This window comes from Vombatus ursinus, unplaced genomic scaffold (genome assembly GCF_900497805.2).
Source record: "Vombatus ursinus unplaced genomic scaffold, bare-nosed wombat genome assembly UNPS02014809.1, whole genome shotgun sequence".
In the NCBI taxonomy this organism is placed as follows: Eukaryota; Metazoa; Chordata; class Mammalia; order Diprotodontia; family Vombatidae; genus Vombatus; species Vombatus ursinus.
The window spans coordinates 19923341-19945147 of NW_020954587.1; the positions used below are offsets into that span (position 1 = coordinate 19923341).

General features: G+C 34.0%; 1 protein-coding gene across 1 annotated transcript in view; it reads right to left on the reverse strand.

Moving 5' to 3' along the window:
• TMPRSS15 (transmembrane serine protease 15) overlaps positions 1–21807 on the reverse strand; it is a 140164-nt gene that overhangs the window by 53336 nt on the left and 65021 nt on the right. The window contains exons 10-16 of the mRNA XM_027875468.1: positions 18852–18992; positions 17788–17937; positions 14264–14369; positions 12212–12362; positions 8008–8143; positions 3910–3999; positions 96–221 (exon numbers count right to left, since the gene is read on the reverse strand). Of these exons, the coding sequence (XP_027731269.1) occupies positions 96–221; positions 3910–3999; positions 8008–8143; positions 12212–12362; positions 14264–14369; positions 17788–17937; positions 18852–18992 (900 nt within the window). The remainder of the gene's footprint in view (positions 1–95; positions 222–3909; positions 4000–8007; positions 8144–12211; positions 12363–14263; positions 14370–17787; positions 17938–18851; positions 18993–21807) is intronic.

Sequence of the window (21807 nt, forward strand, 5' to 3'; positions counted from 1 at the left end):
TTTAAGGATAATTGGATTTAATCTGAGATATTCCTGCATGAGCTGATCAGATGTTCTGAATTCTGTGCTAAAATGATTCAGTGGATAACACTTGCCCAATAATAAGGAGTTGTCATCTCCACCATCTCTGACTTCAACAACATCGGCAATATCTTCTAAGTCAAATGCTTCAAAATGAAGTTGGATGTTCTTCCCTTTTTCAGCATTTAAGTACCAGACACCTAAAATGTGGTAATTAAACACAGCAACACTTAATTAAGAAGTACAATTAATATTTTTGCATGTCCCAAAGAAGTAGCTTTGGTTGCAGAGGATTTCAGAACTCTTTCAGGGTCACTTTTGATTCCATGGACAGTCAACTTCCTAACAGATTTGGTTATAGGCAACATAGTGGCTTAACATTATTTCCGGTAAAAGCATAAAATGAATTTGAGACAGTTTACTATAATTTAACTATCACATTGAACAAAAAACATTCCTTTTTCTTCTATTTTTCTTTTTCCTATGAACTTAACAAATAACGCATAAAATAATCTTTTCAATATATATTGTAGAACAGGAGAGGAATGTACATGAAACTGCAAATACATATGATATTTGTTTTAAAGTATGTCAGACTCCAAAACCAACTTTAATTCCATTACATCACATTGTCTCTCAGGGAATAGATATGAGAGATGATATAGAGGTGATAGGAAATGGCAACCAATTATATGTGAGTCAAAAGGAGAAATAAGGAGTCAAAGAAGATTCTGAGGTTTTGAACCTTAGTACTAGGTTGTCAGTGGTGTTATCATGTAACTTTCAAAGCTGACCTGCTTCCGTTCTCATATCATTTGGTACAGGGAAGTGGATGTGGTGGGCCAGTCACCCAGAAACCTATTCTTATCTCCCTTTTCTCTCCTAGGTTCCTACCACCTCACTGAAAAAAAAAAAGAGAGAAAATCTTATAACAAACATGAATAGTCAAACAAACCAAATTACTACACTAGCTATGTCTGAAAATATATATCTTATCTCCATGATAAAATTCTGGCCCTTGGTTTTAAATAAATACTATTATCATGTTAACGAAAGATTCATTTGTTTCTATGCTTTCTAGTGCTTTTTTGTTTTCTTTTGCTAAACAGAAGTGGGTGTAAAATTTTGTCAAAAGCTTTTCTGCATCTTGATTTGATCATAAATAATGTTTATTTTTCTTATTATTAACACAGTCTATTTTATTTATAGTTTTTCTAGTATTGAAACAATCCTGAATATTTGGTATAAATCCAACTTGGTTATACTCATAAACCTGGTGTATACTTATTTTAAAATATATGTTGTAGCCTGTTTAGTAATATTTTATTCAATGTTTTTGTATTTACATACAATTAGGGATATTGATTTATAGTTTGTTCCATCTCTGTATGGTTTACTTATAAATGTTACATTTGTACCATACAAGGAATTTGATAGAATCTCCTCTGTTCCTGTTTTTCCAGACATTTCATGTAATATTTGAATTAGTTGTTCTTCAAATTTTTGATAGAATTTGCTTGTAAATCCATAGGTTTTGGGGTATTGTTCTTTTGGGAATTAATATATGGCTTATTTGATTTCTTATTCTGATTATATAAATTCTATGTTTCTTTTTATTTTAATCTCAATTTAAAAATTTTTTTAAATCATCCATTTCATTAAAGTTGTCCATTTTTTTTGGCATATGGGTGGACAAAATGGTTCCTATTAATTTTCTATATTATTATTCATTTGTTATCAATTCTCCTTTGTCATTTTCCATACTGGTAATTTACTTTTTTCTTTAAAAATAAATTAATGGTCTGTTTTATTTTTTAACTGACCCTAGCTTTAATTAATTAAGTTGCCTCTTTTACTTTTTAATTTTGTTCATCTCTTTGTTGATTTTCATAATTTCTATTTTGATATTTAGTTGGAGCTTTTTAATTTGTTTTCTAGGGTTTTTTTAGTTCAATGTCCAATTAATTGATCTGATTTTTTGCTTCTTTTGTTTATGAAAGTTTAAAAAAAAAATACATGTTATCATCAGGACTGTTTTGGCTTTATCATAAAAATTTTGGCACGTTGCGTCATTATTGTAATTTACTTTGATTAAATTGTTTCTTGTATTTATGATTTGTTCTTTTATTCACTAATTATTTGGAATTTAGAAATTTTATAATTTAATCTTCATAATCTAAATCTTTTCTTCAAATGACCTTAATTGAATATAATTTTTATTCTTGTATGGTCAATAAAGAATATATTTAACATTTCCCCCCACATTTTTGTAAAGTTTGTATGCTCCAATATATTTTCCGTTTTTAAAAAGGCACTATGTAGAGCTGAGATAAATGTATGCTCCTTTCTATTCCCTTTCAGCAGTCATTAGAGCTCTATCATATCTAAACTTTCTAAAATTCAAATCAGGTCCTTAACTTCTTTCTTTTTTATTTTTGTTAGATCTTTCTAGGTCTGAAATGGGGTATAAATTAGGTCCCTCATATAAGAGTTTAATGGTCTGTTTCTATCTATAATTCATTTAACTTTTCCTCTAAGTATTTAGATCCTATGCTATCATGTGTATATAGGTACTGATACATATATAGTGCCTTTAAGGATAATTTATTTTCCTTATTTTCCTCTTTCTATCATGTTTATTTTGCTCTTGACTTGTCTGAGGTCCTGATTGTTATCCTTGATTTTTTTAGTTCAGTGGAATTAAAGTAAATTTTGTTACAGTCTGTTATTTTAATTATATATGAATTTTTATGTTTTTAGCAGGTTGAGTTGAATGTATTTCTACACCAACATATTGCCTGTTTCTACTTTCTAATTCAATCTGCTGCCTTCTTGCATTTTATAAGTGAGTTCATTCCATTCATTGTTATGACTATTATGTTTATTCATCTATCCTATTGTTATTTTTTTCCATCTCTTTACCATTTGCTATCCTCTTTACAAAGAAGAGAACAATGAGAGAAAAGAGAATGCTCAGCATTTATGACCTATGCTTAATGCCATCTGTTTTCTCTCCCCTGCCCCTCTTCTCTCTCCTTGTCTCAGACTCTAATCACAGGTTATTACAATTTCTTTCTTTCCTTTTAAACTCCAACTTGCCCTCATCTTTTCATGATCCAACCTCTGTAGCTGGAGTTTGTTTTGCTTATTATTCACCCCTGAATCTATTCTCCCTCTCATTTTCTACTCCCTGTTCTCCTACTTCTCTCTTTTTTCTGAATTGAATTGAATGTATTTCTATGTCAAACTTTGTCTATTCTACTTTCCTTTGGCCATTATCTTTCTTTCTTCCTTCCCTTCTCTCTTCTTTTCTTCTTTCTTTCTTTTTTTTCTTTCTTCCTTTCTTTGTTTTTTCTCTCTCTCTTTCCTTCCTTCCTTCATTCTTTCTTTTCTTCCTTCCAAAAGACTCCAAGACCTTTTGCCTTTTGTTTTAAATCTGAGAACCTTAGTTTCAAAGTATGATTTTCTTCTTCTGAAAATAGCCACATAATACCTTGTGTATAATAAATACTCAATAAATATTTGTTGAACGAATAATCAATTACATGTTTTACATAGAGATCATCTTCTGATCCACTTCACCGAGCCATTTTTCATAGCAAACAATATTCATTGCCCTTGGCTTTCTCACAATAAACCTTGGTCTATTTCATTTATTTAATAGATTTGGCATATCTGTCATCTCTCTAAGGTTGTTGGTAATGTTTCTTATGGTGCTATGGTTGCTTCTCCTTGAACAAATATGTGTGGTTACATTTTATCATTTTTAGTTATTATGTTATCCTTTGATAATATACCTATATCTGCTAAGTCTATAACTGATTTTTAAATTTGAAATAACTGTAAAAATATCCAATTCTCTGATGCTAATAAGAAATTATGACTCACAGAAAGCTTGATTGGGATAGTTATTTGGATAATTCATAGAAGAAAATGTTGTATTTGGTTCCCAAAGTTCCACAGGTCCTCCACAGTCAGCTAAAAGAGCAAACATTGAAGATATATTAGTAAATTGCTGGTGGTTGATGATAGAGAGAGTAGATGATCTTTAAGGCACTGTCAAACTTTATTAACAATAAAGAGACACAAGAATGTAAGTCAAAAGAGATTCTGAAGTATCTACATCTGGTTTTTTTAAAATGGATAAATAATGAAACTAATTTGTTAGGTAAAACAAGTTCAGAGTGTTTTATTTTTAATAATGAAATAACACTTGGGGGTTAAATAGTTTCTTCAATAAATAGTGTTCAAAGACACTTTTAACAACGCTCTTTCCAACTAAGGCCAAACTTACCTGCAGAAAACATGGCTAGTGGTTTTTGCAGCTCAGTTTGAGAAATGCTATAAAGTACCCTTATCTCTTCTCAAACCATAACCATCAACCCAATTTTATTTATTCTTGGTACCTGAGATTATCCTTATTAGTGATTAATTTGTTAATGCTGAACTTCACTCTCTCCTGTTGGGATTCTTTAAAAATAAAAATGATCCTGAAAGATGTAGCATCTTAAAATTATAATTTTATTGTGAATGAATTTTGTCAGCTAACTTTCCTATAAATCATAGGATACCCTGAGGGAAGGGATTTTCAAAGACAAACTTCACCTACTTCCTAAGTCTGTCTAAATCTAGCCCCAGTTCCAGTATTCTTCATGATCCTAGGCTGAAACCCAGATCATCTTTGTCTGACTAAGAAAATTGAACATAGCTCTTCTGGGTGAGTACTACAAATGCATTAGACACAATTATAAACTTTATTAAATCTATTTCAATTACCCTTCTGACATTTTAAAAATTTGTCCTTTTAATAATGAGAATATGAAAATGAAATCAAGTCACAGCTTCCTAGTCTGCTATTATCTTTAAATCATGAAATTGATATTTAGGTCTACTACTAATTTATATTATATAATTTCCACTATGCTTTGATTGCAACAAGGCAATCTTATTACATCTCCCTAATCAACTCACTTTCCCATTTGTTACAATAGCCCTTCCACACATTTTAGATCCCTCCTGAAGTCTCCCATGGCTTCCTTTTCCTCCTCTTTCATTCCCGTCTCACAAAGAGGTGGCCATTCTCCCGGATAAGGATAATTCCCCTACATGCACAAGTGATCCCATTCCATCCTGTCTCCTTCAGCAGATTCCTGGTGGAACTGTACACACATACAAAGAAAGCCACATGCTGGCTTCACTGAAGTTTTGTTCTGATCTCAGTGTCCTTAGCATGTTCATCGGGATGTGAATGAAATATTCAGGTTGTGGATCCCTTGAGTGTGGTAAAGAGTTGTTCTAGACTTCTCAACACTTCCTCAGCACCCTCAGCTGCCTCTCCCTTCTTACCAGAAGGTTACAGGCTGAAGTAATAAACTCTTCCAAAACCTCCCTTTAGAGAAAGCTTAGAATTTTCCAGCTGGCTTCATTTCTCATCAGTTGCTCTGCTTGATTTTGACTTTATGGACATCATGCTCCTATGCAGAGCATCGTCTGGTGGGTCTCTATCCCTTTTTCAGCTTCTTTTTGTATATTCTTTTCCCCCATTAGATTGTAAGCTTCATGAGGGCAGCAGGCTTGTCTTTTTCTTATTTGTATCTCCATGTTTAGCACAGTGCCACACACAGAAGGTGCTTAATAAATGTTTATTACTATTGATACTAACCAAAGCTAATATTCCTTTGAGCTGTGTGCTTTCCAAGTCTACTTAGTTCTGAATAAGTCCTTACAAGAAGTACATTCACTTAGAAATACTCTTCGCATATTTCTCTCTTTAAAGTGGAGGGCAATCATTCTCATAGATTTCCTTCTGTCCTTCCTGCCTGCTGCACTGTTTACTCCTTTAGATGGAACATTCATTGGGAATGCAATAAAATTTAGCTAATCTTTATTTGGAGACAAAAACCCATTATAAAAGTATAGACAATACCTAAACGAGATTTAAAGAGAACAGATAACTCCTGAGGCAGAGATGAGGAGGGAGGAGGGGAGAGGAAATGGAGAATGGATAAATTTACCAGGTCCTACAGAGCAGCAAGGCAGTTATATTCAAGAAAATGAGAAATTCTGTCTGAGCAGGTCATTGCTTCAGTAGCAATTGTGGCAGCCCCCTAGGTTCCTCTATACTGTGTGAAACTCAAAAGTTCTTGAGGCTTCCTGAAACTTAAGAGGTTCTTGCCTCCCATGAGCCTTTCATCTGGAAAAAAAATCTACATTTGGCAATCAGTCCCTCTGCAAATAAGGGACTAAATATGTATGTATACCTGTTATGCCTTCTAATAAAAATGTAAAGTCCTTGAGGGCAGGTAGAACAAATACATACTATGCTATTGCCAAACGCAAAATGCAAATGTCCATCTTATACATAAATGTGATTCTTAAGAGCTATTGTCATTAAAAAACCCACCTGATGCAATATACAACCATGCTTTTATCATTATCTGAGAACATGCAGCAAATGAAGAATATGTCTTCTGTTTTTTAGCTAGAAGTCTGAAGAGCTGCTAGGAGTTAAATATTTCAAATATATATTTATCACATATGTAGAGTTAAGTAGCTTGAGATACTCACAATTCAATGTGAGATAATATAGTATTAATGAGCTTATCAAAGCAGCCGGTTCTCTGGATACTTTTCTGATAAATATAATAGCTTCAAGTAGGTCACTGGCTTTTAAAAATCTTAATAAGTATTTTTTGAGAATGAATCGTGAATTCGTGTTATCTTATCATTGGTTTAACAAGTTGTAGGTGGTTTTCCAGAAATAAATCACTGGAAAAATCTAGCAAAATCACTTATCTACAATTTTAATTATTATGATATCATTTACTTTAATGGTGGTCTAGCCACAGAGAAAAACTTACATGTGTTCCTTAATAGAGCAAACCAAGGCTCATGAAATATCATTTGGGATATTTTAGTTATCCACTATTTTTAGATATGCTTCTGGTAGCTGGGGGAAGAGTGAAATTAAGGTACTTGACAGGTTTAGGGAGTTGTTGGAGTTTACTAATGCTTAATGCCTACATTTGACTTTTCCCTGGAGCTATTTTGTTTAACACTTATGCTATAATTAATTGCTTACTCTGCTGATAGGCACAAGATAATGTAGATAATCTTTTGCCAAGAAGTTATGGAAATTTTGCTTCCAGCATACTGCTTGTATTAAGTCTACCTGACTGTGCATATTCTGATATGTATGCATATCACTGCATTTACTGTACCATCTTGATAAATGTAATAGTCTTTTTTTGAGATGAGAAAGCTTTAAAACAGTTCAGCTTTAACAAAAAGAAATCCTTTTTAAATACTCACAGAAGGAGCTAGCTTAAATTTTTTCTAGAGTATATCAGGTAATTAAAGGCATGAGACATTAATAGCTTGAGATTTGGCAGGGATGGAAGAGATTGCTTGATTTTTCTTTACTAAGGTGAAAATTAACAGGGATAAATATAAAATTTTACACTTAGTTTTAAAAAATAAACTTCACAAGTACAAGATGAAGAAGGTATGGCTACACAGAAATTAACCTGAAAAAGATCTGAGGGCTTCAGGGGACCTGCAAGTTTAATAATGTGATTCAGAAATAAAGCTTCTATAATTTCAAGAATGTAGAGATTCTTTCCATTAATGCAAATCACCATCTAAGACAGGGAACTAGCAGCCTGAAAAATTATGTGACTTGCTCAGGGTCATGTCAGAGATGGAATTTCAATCTTGACTCCAAGCCCAGAACCTCATATATTACCTTACGCTTCTTGAAAAATGGCAAGCAAATAAATTAACTTGATTTTAGCTTCATTAAAAGAGGCATGAGTTGTAGGTCATCTTAAGCTATCCTCAATTGTGTCTACATATTAAAATCCCCTTTTATTTCTATAAATGATTAGCTAGTTTAAAATGGAAAATATATAACTCAAACTCAGAATCTAACATAAAAATGTCAACAATGGAAACATGGGAAAAAGTATATTCAGCTGGGATACTTACTAGGAAGCTCTGGTGGTGGAGTTGGTACCAGGGTTGGTTCTGGATATAGACTCTGATTGCAAATTCCACTTGCTAGGCCAATGTCATCCAATGCTATGTCACTCAGGTATCCACTTTTATAAGCATCAAAAAGAACCTAGGTAATAAGTCCGAAGGTAGAGAAGATATTTATAGATTTTTATAACAAATAGCTCCATCTGCCCTAGAACTATTCCATAAGTTACAATGCTAGGGACAGGCAGGAATGACTTTATTCACAGATTGAATAGTCAACTAGCCGTAGAGTAGGTGAGGTTATTAGAGGTTATTATAAGACTCCACCTGCCTGACCAAGTTACCCTACTTACCTGCTATAGTGCCACTCACTCCTGCAACTTGGTCTGAAAATCCCAATATTAGAGAGAAAAGGCAAGAATGCTATCTCTGAGAAGGTGTAACTACACTGCTAAAAACGCACATGTAATCTGGGTGGGTGTAATCTCTCTCATTAGAACATTAACACATATTTATCTATCAACTTAGCTAAAAATCAATAAGGATCCAATATGTATCATCAGGCATGCAGATGACCTTGTGACAAGGCATTATGTAATTGAACACTTTGGTTCATGATGTTCTTTTCAGAGCTTTTCAGTTAGCATAGCAAGATTCTTTCCAAGAATACACACAGAATAGGGGAACACAACATATACACAGAGACAGATATTCAGGTAATCAATGGCCTGGGAGTTACACAGGTCTGCCACACCCAATTCTCATCTGGTCAACAGGCTTTCTTGCTCTTACTCATGATAGGTTTGCCAGATCTGTGGTATGAGGGACAATTTACAAATAATGATCCAGAAGTCTAATCACTCTCTGCTTTTGTAGGCTTGCTACAAGCTTATGAGAGAGGGAATCTGGAGTCCTTATTAGGGTTATTGGCAATAGCTACTGCCTTTCCTTTCTTTCCTGAGAGGGATAAAAATATTCTTTGATCACTTTTCCATTAGAGATTGGGTTTTATGCAGAATATATTTTTTCATGCTTTATAAGATTTAGTTATTAAGTTTACAACTGATATTTTTCATAAGTGTTTTTTCTCTAGACTTACTTTAAAATTTAAATTCTATTACATTCTTATGCCCTGAAAAGTTAAATGAAAGAGGAGAAAGGATTCACATATTCACAGTATACTTTTTGTTGTAACAAAGAATTGGAAACTAAGTTGTGCTCATTATTTGAGGAATGGGTGGACAAAGTATGATATATGTATGTAATGGAAAATGATTGCACCATAATGGGTGCAATGATTGGGACAGGGACAGATGATGAAAGGGACAGATTCAGAAAAACACGTGACAGGATTTGGGAGGTTGAATTGACACAAAATGGAAGTGGAAGAGGAGAGTAATTTATATCATGACAATAATAATATACATTTAAAAAAACTTTGAAAGACTTTGTAACTCTTTAATGTAATGACTAATCATGATTCTAAAGGACAAAAGATGAAATATGTTTCTTACTTCTTGTCAGACTGGTGATGGATTAAAGGTGAAAAACAAGACACACATTTTTGGATATGTGCAATGTATTCATTTATTTTGTTTGACTAGGCTTATTGATTTAAGGAGACTTTTTTGTTTTGTTAGTCTTTTTTGTCTTTTTTATTACTGACACTTAAATACACAATAAGAAAAGAAAAAGAAACATATCATTAACTTAAATATTGAAACAAATACAAAATAAGAAAAGAAAAAAAAGCATGTCCAGTGCACAGCAGAATGTAAGAGAGGATTCAGAACGTATAGCAATGAATTTTCATTTCAATAAAGCCTATACATGGAATTCATTGTTAGTCTTCTGAGAAGGAGAATCAAGGGAAGAAGAGGATGATAATAAGGGGACAGGAAAAAAAGAATGACATCAGTGAAGCATTTCAAAGAAGCACAGAATAAAACAGGAGGTCCAGAGGGAAACACAGAAACAGGACAACTTTGGAACAAACATGTTAAATGTATTATATACTTTTAAAAAGAATAAGCTACATGTAATAGAGATTCACAGTTCCATATATGATCCCCTTTTTCTATTCCCTATAAATGAATATGCTCATGTTTGTTGATGTTTTTCAAGTTTGACATAACAACAAAAATATTAACACCATTAACATTTAAAATATACATTGTATTTCTTTGTACAGAACTTTGAACTTTTATGGAACCAAATATCTAGCTAATTATTTAAAATGACCCAAATAATTTCAAATTATGATTTGGTTTCTTTCAAGTGAAGAGGAATTTCCTCACCATCATGATCTTAGAGAAAGAAGATCATTGCCTATTTTTCCATCGCCATTTACAATACATGCTGTCACTTTCTCTCTCTCTGTCTCTCTGTCTCTCTCTCTCCTTAACCCCTTACAATCTGGGCTCTGTGTTCATCATTTCACTGAAAACTGCTCTCTCCAAAGTTACCAACGATCTCTTAGCTGCCAAACCCAATGACCTATCTTCATCCTCTCTATCTCCAAGACTTCATCTACATTACTATTGACCTCTCTGCAGCTTTTTGACAATGATAGTCACTCTCTCCTTGATATTCTCTTCTCTGTAGTTTTTCAGGACACTATTCTCTCCTGGTTCTCCTCCCACCTATTTGACATCTTCTTCCCCATCTCCTTTGCTGGATCCTCATCCAGATCATGCTCTCCAACTAAAAGAGTCCCTCAGGATTCTGTTTTGGGCCCTCTTCTTTTCTCCTTCTATATATGCTATTTCAACTGGTGATTTCTTCAGCTTCCATGAATTTTTTTTTTTACCACATCTGCGTTGATGGTTTTAAAATCTACCTATCCTGCTCCAACTTCTCTGCTAAATTTCAGTTTCACATCTCCAATTCCCTTTCAGACATCTCAAACTGGATATTCAGTAAATTTTAAACTCAATATGTTCAAAATGGAACTTATATTTTTCTCTCTTCACCCTCCCCCAGTCTCCCATCTTTCCTATTACTGTAGAAGGCAACATAGTCCTCCCATCCCTCAGGCTCATAACTAGGAGTCATCCTGGATTCTTCACTGCCTCTCATCTCCCTTATCAAATCTATTGTTAAGGCCTGTGGATTCCACCTTTGCAGCATCTCTTGAATATAGCTTTTCTCTCCTCTGACACTGCTACCACGCTAGCGTAGGATCTTATCATCTCACACCTGGACTGTTGTAATAGCCTTCTAGTGGGTCTGCCTGCCTCAAGTCTCTCCTCATCCCAATCCATCCTTTACTAAGCCACTAAAATGGCTTTCCTAAAGCACATGTCTGATCATATAACCCCTGTACTTAAACTCTGGCATATCCCTATTGCCTCCACGATCAAATACAAAATGTTCTATTTAAGATTCAAAGCCCTTCCTAACCTACTCCACCCCTACTTTTTCAGTCTTATAACTTACTCCTTAATACATACTTCTTGATTCAGTGACACTGGTCTCCTAGCTATTCCAGGACCAATGCGCTCCATCTCTCAACTCTGGGCATCTACTCTGGCTGTTCTCTATGTCTAGAATGCTCTCCCTCCTCATCTCTGCCTCCTGACTTCCCTGGCTTCCTTTAAGTCACAACCAAAACTCCATCTTTTAATGGAAGCATGCCCCAAGCCCTCTTAATTCTAGTGCCTTCCCTCTGTTAATTTTTTGCAATTTATCCTGTACAGGGTTTACTTTGTATATATTGGTTTGCATGTTGTCTCCCTCATCAGACTGTTAACTCCTTGAGGGTCTTCTATTTTTATTTCTCCGGGGCTTAGCACGGTGCCTGGCACGTAGTAAGCATTTAATAAACAATGACTGATTGATTCCATGAAGGACTTGACTGAGTTTGAGTTGCTGGATAGATACTGTGAAGAAAAAACTATTGCCAGCATAAAGTTTCTAAGTCAGGAGCTTCTTGCATAAGAAGCGTAAGAAAAGCACATGTCCACAGAAGGCATATAGGTAATAAAGGGTATGTTACCAAAAAAAAAATTCCTCTCTCACACAGTCCCACCTTAGAAGCAGAATTTAGCCAATGGTTGCCTTAGATCTGAAATTTTGGAACAAATTTATAGGATATAAATATATAGAATATGTAGGATGGCAGAGTAACTTGGCTAAAGAAAATAAAAAGTAATAGAAGTCATAGCAAGGCTCTCCAGTAACTGAAAATGTAGACAGCATCTTCACTAACCTCAAATTCAACTTTCTCATTTACTGTTACTTGTCCATAGTTCCAAGTGTTGCCATAATTTCCTTCTTTATGAAAAATTGTCTTTTCCACATCATATTTGCTGCTGATATTAATGTTTAAACGGTAGACATTTTCACCATACATATGATACCTAAGTTAGAAAAATGAAAGTTTTGTTAACATTAATAAAGTGGAAATGGAGCCAAGATGGCAGAGAAAAGGCAGAGACTCATCTGAGCTCTCCCAAATTCCCCTCCAAACAACTTTAAATTCAAATATCATGGAACCACAGTCAGGATCACATGAGATTTGGCAGCTATCAGTTAAGGGAGCAGAGGGCTTCAAATATGATATTCCAGAAGGCAAAGGAGCTAAGATTACAACCAAGAATCATCTACCCAGCAAAACTGAGTGTAATCCTTCAAGGGAAAGATGGATATTTAATAAAATAGAGGACTTTCAATAATTTCTGATGAAAATATCAAAGCTGAAAAGAAAATCTGATTAAAACACAAGACTCAAGAGAAGCATGAAAAGGTAAACAGGAAAGAGAAATCACAAAGGATTCAATAAATTTAAACTGTTTACATTTCTATAAGGGAAGATGATCATTGTAACTCCTAACAACTTTATTATTATTAGGACAGTTAGAAGGATTCTATATAGACAGAGAGTGAATTGATTGGCAGTGAATTGATTATGTTGGGATGGTATAAAAATGGATGGCCAAGAAAGAGGGATACCTTGGGAGAAGGGAGAGGAAGAATGGAGAGAATTATCTCATATAAAAGATATGGGCAAAGAAGAGCTTTCACAGTGAATGGGAAATGGGGGTAGGTGGGCAATGCTTGAGCCTCTCTCTTAATTAAATTGGTTCAAAGAGGGAAAATATACACACATATATACATGTATATACATACATACACACACATTCAATTGGGTATAGGAATCTATCTTATCCAAAAGGAAAGTAGGAGGGGATGGTAAAAGGGAGTTTGGATAAAGTTAGACAACGGTCACAAAATTCTGGGGTAAGAATGTTCCTGTGGTAATCCATTGCATTAATGCTAAACAAAACCCCAAATCATAACATTATAAGAGAACATATCTTCGAAGGTAAGATAAGTTTACAAATCTCCAGTATTTCTGCTTAAGGTTTCAGAAACAGAGTAGGCAGGTCCTGCTAAGTAACTAAACATCAGTTTCTCCAAACACTGTTACATGTGTGAATGATAAAATGAGCCATATTTCCTAGTGATAAGTAAATTATCTGCTCATTAATTTTTTCAGGGTACCTTTCTTTTTATAAATTACTTTTTTGATGGCTTAGACCACATATGTAAAACTATTTTGGTATTATTATTATATTTCCTTATATTATTATTATATTTCCTCATATTTCTTTCCCATTGACTTTACGTAACCTTCAAAAAAACCTTTTTTTTTAAAGTGAAGGTAGTTATTTAAACATTTCATATTTTTTCTTTATCACATAAAGTGTTTGTCTTAGCACTGAGGAGCAAAAACTTAATATAGCAAATAGAAACAATTCCTTAGCTCTTACTGAACATGTTACTATGAGTCTTAGGATCATTGTTTGTCCTGGAGAGCTTGTTTTACTGTTCATACACTTAACTGTTGCTTAATCAACAAATATATACTGTGGGTTTGAGTAGGGCAGCTAGATGGCACAGTACATAGAGCACAGGGCCTGGAGTCAGGAAGACCTGAGTTCAATTTGGCCTCAGACCCTAGCTGTGTGACTTTTGGCAAGTCACTTAACTCTGTTTGCTTCAGTTCCTCATCTATAAAATGACCTGGAGAAGGAAATGGCAAACTACTCCAGTATCTCTGCCAAGAAAACACCAAATGGGGTCTAGAAGAGTCAGACATGACTGAAACAACTGAACCACAACCACTACAATGGGTTTAGGAGTTACAATTTGGAAAATATTCTTAGTGAAACCTCTGAATCAGAAAATGCAGAAGGCTTTTTTATTTGCTACAATCTGAATTTAATATTCACATTTTAAATAACATTGTTTGACTTACCAGAAGCTAAGGCAAACTGGATCTGAAGAGGGAACTAAAGAGAGACTTGAAAGCCGAACTCTTCCTCTTCTCGCTCCTGGCCCCGTTGGGGTAGAAATATAAAATCCTGTTTGAAAAAAAAAAGGTTGATTTGATTTCTAGACTCCTGTTTTTCATTTAGAACGCCAAGTAAGTAGTGAATAGTACAAAGTAGAATATAAGAGTGTAGGTTGGGCCTGTAAAACTGGTATCAAGAGTGCAAAAGTAATGGAAACCATTAACATTTTTATGATGTCAGGAGAAAATGAAGGTCTTCAGCACACTGGGATTCTCTTTGGTGAGCTTAAGGGAGGACATGGATGAGATATTGAACAGAATGGACAGGCATGGATAGGTTGTGATTTGCATAACTGGAGGGAATACTCACATACATGAGATCACAGATCATTGGAGTTTTAGGTACTAGAGATAGCAAAACAAGAAAAAAGAAAAAAGAAAAGAAAAAGTCCTTAAACAGCCCCTGTCATCAAGAAGCTTCCAGTCTACTGAAGTGATACAACATACACAAATAAATAAATGTAATATAATTTGAGTAGGAAGAGAACATATCCATAGGGCCCCTCCTCTGTGAAATAAGAGGAGGTGCCTTCAAGAACTCTAAATGCCAAACTTCACCACTATAATTTTGAAGCATTAATTCAATTGGTTTGTTGATGTCTTTTCCATTTATACTGTTGCAGTCATTGTGTATATTTTCCTTCTTCTGTATACTTCACTTTGTATCAGTTCATATAAATCTTACCATGCTTCTCTCACATTTATTGTTTCTAATAGCAAATAAATATTCCATTATATTCATGTACCCTGATTTGTTGAGTCATTTTCCAGTTAACCAAAGGTTCTTAAATTCTATAACAGTAAAAAAATTTACCTTATATCATCCTCTTGATTTTTAATTGGCCCCCAAGGAGATCAAAGAAAAAAGAAAAGATCCTATATGTACAAAAATATTTGTAGCATCTCTGTGGTGACAAAGAACTGGAAACAAAGTTGGTCCTAATGGCTAAATAAACTGTAGTCTATGTATGTAATGAAATACTATTGCCCTCATACTGGGGGCTAAGGAGTGGTCTTGTTGGGTCAAAGGTTATACACAGTTTAATAACTTTTTGAACATAGTCTCAAATTGCTCCAGAATGACTCTATCAGTTCATAGCTCCACCCGAAGTGCATCAATGGGGGTATTTTCTCTAGGCCCCTCCACCGCTTCTTAATTGTTTTTATCAACTTTCTCAATTTGATAGATAAGAGGCAGGATCTCAAAGTTGTTTTAATTTGCATTTCTCTAAGTATTAATGATTTAGAGTATTTTTTCATTTGGCTATTAAAAAGCTTGTATTTCTTCCCTTGTGAACTGTTTGTTCATAATCTTTGACCATTTATCAATTGCAGAATGGATCTTATTCTTATAAATTTTAATTAGTTCCTTAAATATCTTCAAAATGAGACCTTTACCAGAGAAACTCATTGCAAAGATTTTTGTCCACAGTTAATTGTATCTTTTCTAAGCTTAAGTTCACTGGATTTGTTTGTATAAAAACTTTTAAATTTTTTGTTATCAAAATTGTGCATTTTACCTTGTGTCATCCTCTTGATCCCTTTTTTGGCCATGAACTTGTCCCTAATATGTGGATGTGAAAGGTAATTTCTTTGTTGTTTCTCTAATTTGACTATGTGATCTTTTATGTTTAGGTAATGTATCCATTTAGAAGTATTGGTCTAAAAATAATTTCTGGCTTACTGCTATCAAAGTTTTCTCTGAAGTTTTTGTCAAATAGTGAGTCCTTAGTAAGCGAAATGCTTACTGGCTACCAGGTTATACTAGGCTACTAGGTTTGTTTGTTTCATTATATTGTGTACCTAAACTATTCCACTAATTGACCTCTCTATTTTTTAACCAGTAGGAGATTTTGTCATTTTCATTGTATTGTCTCAGCCTACCCATGAGCAATTAATATTTCTCCAATTATTTAGATCTGTCTTTATTTGTATAGAGAGAGTTTTGAAGCAGTATTTATATAGTTCCTGTGTGTATTTTGTCAGGTGTCTACCAAGTACTTTATACATTCTATAGTTATTTTAAATGGAATTTCTCTTTATCTTTCTTCTGGGGTTGGTTTCTAATGTATAGAAATACTGACGATTTGTGTAGATTTATTCTTATGGATTTATTTCATATTCTTCAACACTACCTAAGTTATTGATTTTAACTTTAAAGTTTTTAAAGTTTGTTAACAGGTGTTTTCTAAATATACCATCATGTCTACAAAAGTGATAATTTTGTGGGGTTTTTTTGCCTATGCTTACTACCTTAATTTCTTTCTTTAAAAAAGTATTTTATTACTATAGGTAGCATTTCCAGCATTATTTCAAATGGTAGTAGTGACACTGAATGCTATTGTTTTACCTTGACATTACTGGAAAGGCTTCTAGTTTATCCCTCATATAATATCAGCTCTTGGTTTTAGATATATAATATTTATTATATTAAAGAAGGATCCTTTTATTCCTATATTTTCTAATGCTTTAACAGAAATTGATGTATTTTGTAAAAAAAACCATTTTTTCCATGCCCATTGATATAATCTTGTGATTTTTATTACTAATATGATTATTTATGCTTATGGCTTTCTTAATATGAAACCAATGCTGCATTCCTGTTATGAATCCAACCTGGTCATATGTACAAACTTTATTATATGTTGCTACAGTTTTCTTGTCAATATTTTACTTTTTTATATCAATGCTCATTAGGTATATTGGTTTATATTTTTCTTTCTGTTTTGGCTCTCCTTTATTAAGGTATCAAGACCATAATTTTTTTTTCACAGAAAGAGTCCGGTAGGATCCTTTCTTTTCCTACTTTTGTATAAAGTTTGTGTTATATTGGAATTAATTATTCTTTGAAAATTTGACAGAATTCACTTGTGATGCAATATCCTGCTTTTTGTATTTGTTTATGAGGTTTTTATGTCTGAAAATATACATTGTTTACTTTTTGTTTAGATTTGTCTAAAAAGTCTCAAATGTCTCAAAGTCATACATTGAAGCCCCCTGTCATTATAGTTTTACTATCTTTTTCTCCCTACACCCTTTTTCTTAGCTTTTCCTTTAATTTTTTTAGATGCTATGCCATTCCATGCACATATATTAATTTTTTTGCCTTTACACAAGCACATACACACACACCTACACTCTTTCAGAAATTAGTTTTACTGTTTTAGGAAGGAGAAAATCTGAAGACGCTACTGTGAATTTAGAATTCACCATTTGAAACATCATTTATAAGAAGGCTTTTAAATTTGTGTTTTAAGAAAATCACTTCGGCAACTGTGTTCAGGATAGATTGAAATAGGGAAAGAATTTGATCAGTCAACAAACATTTATTGAATACTTACTATTTAAGCGAGAAAGCAACTTGCTTAGTTTTTCTTTGGTTAAGGATCTTTCTTTTTCTTATGGTTAAGGATACAGATCAATTATACCTGAAAAATTGCCCAGTGTATGATCATAATCTGGTCCAGTTCCAGGGGGAAACGAACTTCCTTGAATTCTTTCCCATTCATCATCATCTTTTATATCTTGGATCCAGTAACAAAATCCATCTTCAAAGTTGCAGTTAATTTTGTCATAATCTATGAATAATAAAAATATAGAAAATTTGATGCTGTAGTAATGAGCAAGGGCACATTCTCAAAATCTAAATGACACTTTAGCACTCAAGGTTTTTCAACTGACTTTTCTGTACTTTTCTATTGTATTTCCTTTAATTCTGAATCATAGCACTTTGGCTATAGGGATTCTTAGAGGCTAGATGGGAGGAGGAAGAATATTTTAGACGTGATAGACCATCTACTCAAACGTACAGAGATGGGAAATAGAAAGTTGTATAAAGGGAATAGTGAGCTCTGTGATTCTCTCCATTCCATTCCATGGGATCAACTACCAAGTCTACCCAGATAAATCTCAGACCAACAACCTAAGATCTAATAATATCCTAGCCTTATTTCTGAGCTGCAGTTTTTCATCACCAAATCCTTCTTAGGTATTTCTTACTGTTTCAAACTTAGGCATCTCAAAATTAACATGTGCAAGTCAGAACTCATTATCTTTCCTCCAAAACCTACTTCATAATTTCTGTCAAGGGCACTATCACTGTTCCTGCTGCCTAGGTAGACAATTCACCATCACCCTCAATTCCTTACTTTCACCCATTCTACACCACTTTCTTAGTATTTATATATTCAACTTAAAATGTACTGGTTTACACATTGATGTGCATATTTGTAATTTTTCTACTTTTTTTTGAGTCTATGTTCCATCTTCCATTCAATTATGTTGTAAGTATTCACTGTAGTCTACTTCCATGTATTTTCCCACCTATACCAAGCAGATGCTTATTTGGCAACATTAATGAATTAAACTAATTAATTAAAATCCTGCTATAATTTTCTGTTCCAAGTCTCCAGTTCTGCTATTTTTTTTAATTGCCAAATTAAGGATTTTGCAGCTTTGAAACTTCAAGTGGGAGAGAGAAAGCAATACTTACTGTTGAGTTCACTGCTGTTAAATTCAGTATATGTTGCATTAAAGCCAATATAATCATTTTCATCAGAATATATAAGAAACTTTACAGTTGCTTGATTAGCAAAAATGTATATTGTTCCTGGATTAGGTCCTGAGAGGGAAGCTGAAAGAGAAAGCAAAAAACTGTCTTAAAAAAGAAAAAGCTTACAGTTTTCCCATATGAACTGAAACATTGAATATAGTGGCAATAGGTGTTTTAATGGTATTATTTTCATGATAAAGATCAGAGAACCACAAAATAACCTGAACAATTTGAGCATACATTTGAACTTTAGCTACCTTAAATATGTAAGTACTTTTTTTCCATCTAAGTATACATTAAGCAAACATTTCCAAAACTGTAAGCTTGCATTATTTGTCCCTTGATGTGTTTTCCCCCTTTAAGTATTATTTGTTAGTGATCAAAATAGTGTTAAAGACAAAGCAGTGATGATAGATGGTGAGTTTGGAAAGTGCTAATGTGCTAATGCAGCATTCTATATGGAGTCTTGCCACTAGCCTAGAAAGGTGTTTGATAACAAACTTCCACATTCATAAAAAGAAAAAAAAAACATTTTGATAAGGTAGAAAGAATAATATTAAAACCAAAATGAAAACAAAGGCAGAATGGGTTTTTCTCAAAATATATTTCTTTCCAAAAAAGAAAAAAAAATGCTGTTTTTATTTTTTCATTTGTTTGTATTTGTTTTGTTGTTGTTGCTGTTGGCTCAGTAGGATACAAGCCTCTTGGGAGCAGGGACTCTTTCTTTTCTGTCTTCTGTAGCCTTAGTATTTAGAACAATGAATTATCTGGAAAGGCCAAAGTTGACTAGAGTAAAACCAGCTTAGAAAATTTTATACCTATAAACTGTAATTTGAATTGTTGTTGTTCTGTTGTTTCAGTCGTGTCTGACTCTTTGTGACACCATATGGGGTTTTCTTGGCAACGATACTAGAGTAGTTTACCATGTTCTTCTCTAGCTCATTTTACAAATGAGGAAACTGAGGCAAAAAGGGTTAACTGACTGCCCAGGATCACACAGCTAGTAAGCACCTGAGGATTGATTTGAACCCAAATCTTCTTGACTTCAGGCCCAGTGTTCTATTCACTACCTAGTTGCTCAACAGGTAAACACTCCAGATTACAGATATTTCACCTGATAGATGACCAAAGTGCATATTTTCACCATTAGATAATCATCTTTCCAGTTCTATGAGACTTTTTGATTATCAAAAAGCCTCTTATTAGAACGTAAATTCTCTGCTCTCTAAACAAATTTGTAATTTGGTCTTCTTAAGAGACCTGTCTGTTTAGGTAGGTTTCCCTTCCTTAGACAGTAGTTTCCAAACTTTATGTAACAACAATCCTCCCTACACTCTTTTCATATAATGTATGAAAATAATTTCCTTAGTTTTCATGTTATTGAAATAATATTAAGAATTTACTATAATTTTATAATAAAAATTCTAATATGCAATAAAATATCAAGTTGTCATTATGCTGCACTCGCTGAGCACAGGGACTTGTCACATAGTAGGCACTTAATAAATGCTGTTAATTGAATTTCAAAGGATTATAGATTGCAGAGATTTAAAGGACTTTTAGGGTCATCAAGTCTAATCACTTGAGGGAATTATGGCCTAGAGAAGCAAAGTGATTTGCCCAGGATTTAAACACAGGGCTTCCAATTCTAAGTCCAACACTTTTTTCCCTTGTACCAAGTTGCCTTCCAAAGGTAAAGAGGAAATTTGACAGTGGCAGGAGTCAGAAGACCTCTCCCTCCCTCCTTCAATAATAACCCTGGGACCAAGGCATGAGGGTTATTGTTCTGACTTGGAATAAAGGTCTTTGGAAATCCATGTAGAAGGCTGGTACCAGGGAGCCCACTAATCAGAGACTCCCTAGGCTTGACTTCCAGGAAGTCTCTTCAGGCACTTTGAACCTCAGTCTCCATTCAGAGGGAGAGGAGGCAGGCTAGAGAACATTGTAGGTCATCTCCTGCAATCCAAACTTGGCCCTAATAATTAATACCTGATGCCCAGAGACTGGGTTGCTCCCTTCCACCATAACCCCAGAACCAGTGAAAGTGAATTCACCTTATCACTCTTGCTTTTTAAAGTGGATGCATCTTATGGGTATCCTATTAGAAAAGATCAATAATTTTGGTCATTGTTTGGGACACCTTCTTCCCCCTTTATTCCCCCACCTCCACCTTCAGTCTGGGGCACTAAAGTTTGGGCAACTCTATAGGGTTACTGAAAGTGGCAATTAGTGAATCCTAAAGATGAATTTCAGTTAATTTAAAATTTTGTCCAGGGTATCTCAGTGAGGGTCTCTGGGTAGTCAGAAGGTGGCGTAAACATTAAATGACTGAGAAGTAGAGGACACCTGTCAGGAAGTGGTAGAATACCATTAAAAAATTCAATAATTTGACAGCAATGCCTTAGGCCCAACACTGTTCTTTTAGAAATAGTTTCCTTGGGTTCGACCAAGTAATTTTGTCCTTAGAGGCTATAAAAATATTGCATATTTTCTTCTACAGTTTTCTTGAAATATGCTATATATATATATATACACACATACAAATACATATATATTCCAAATCTTTCTTCTTCCTCTTAGTCCTTACCTCCCTTTCCTGCTCCTCCATCATCAACACCATCTAAAACCGTATTAATAGTGTTTTAATCAATAATATTTTATCAACATAGAGGGTTGCTATGGCTGAAAAAAATAAATGCCTGTTGGCAAAACTTCTGATTAGGACTCTCTCCAAACTTAGCTACTCAGTTGATAGATAACAGGCATTGAAGGGCCTGGACTCCAAGCCATTCCAGCTGAAGATCTATGAGAACTTGGAGTTTGTTGCATAGCTAGTAGAAAATTCACATCATCATGAAATATCAGAGTACAAATTTTATGGAGGAGTAGTGGAACA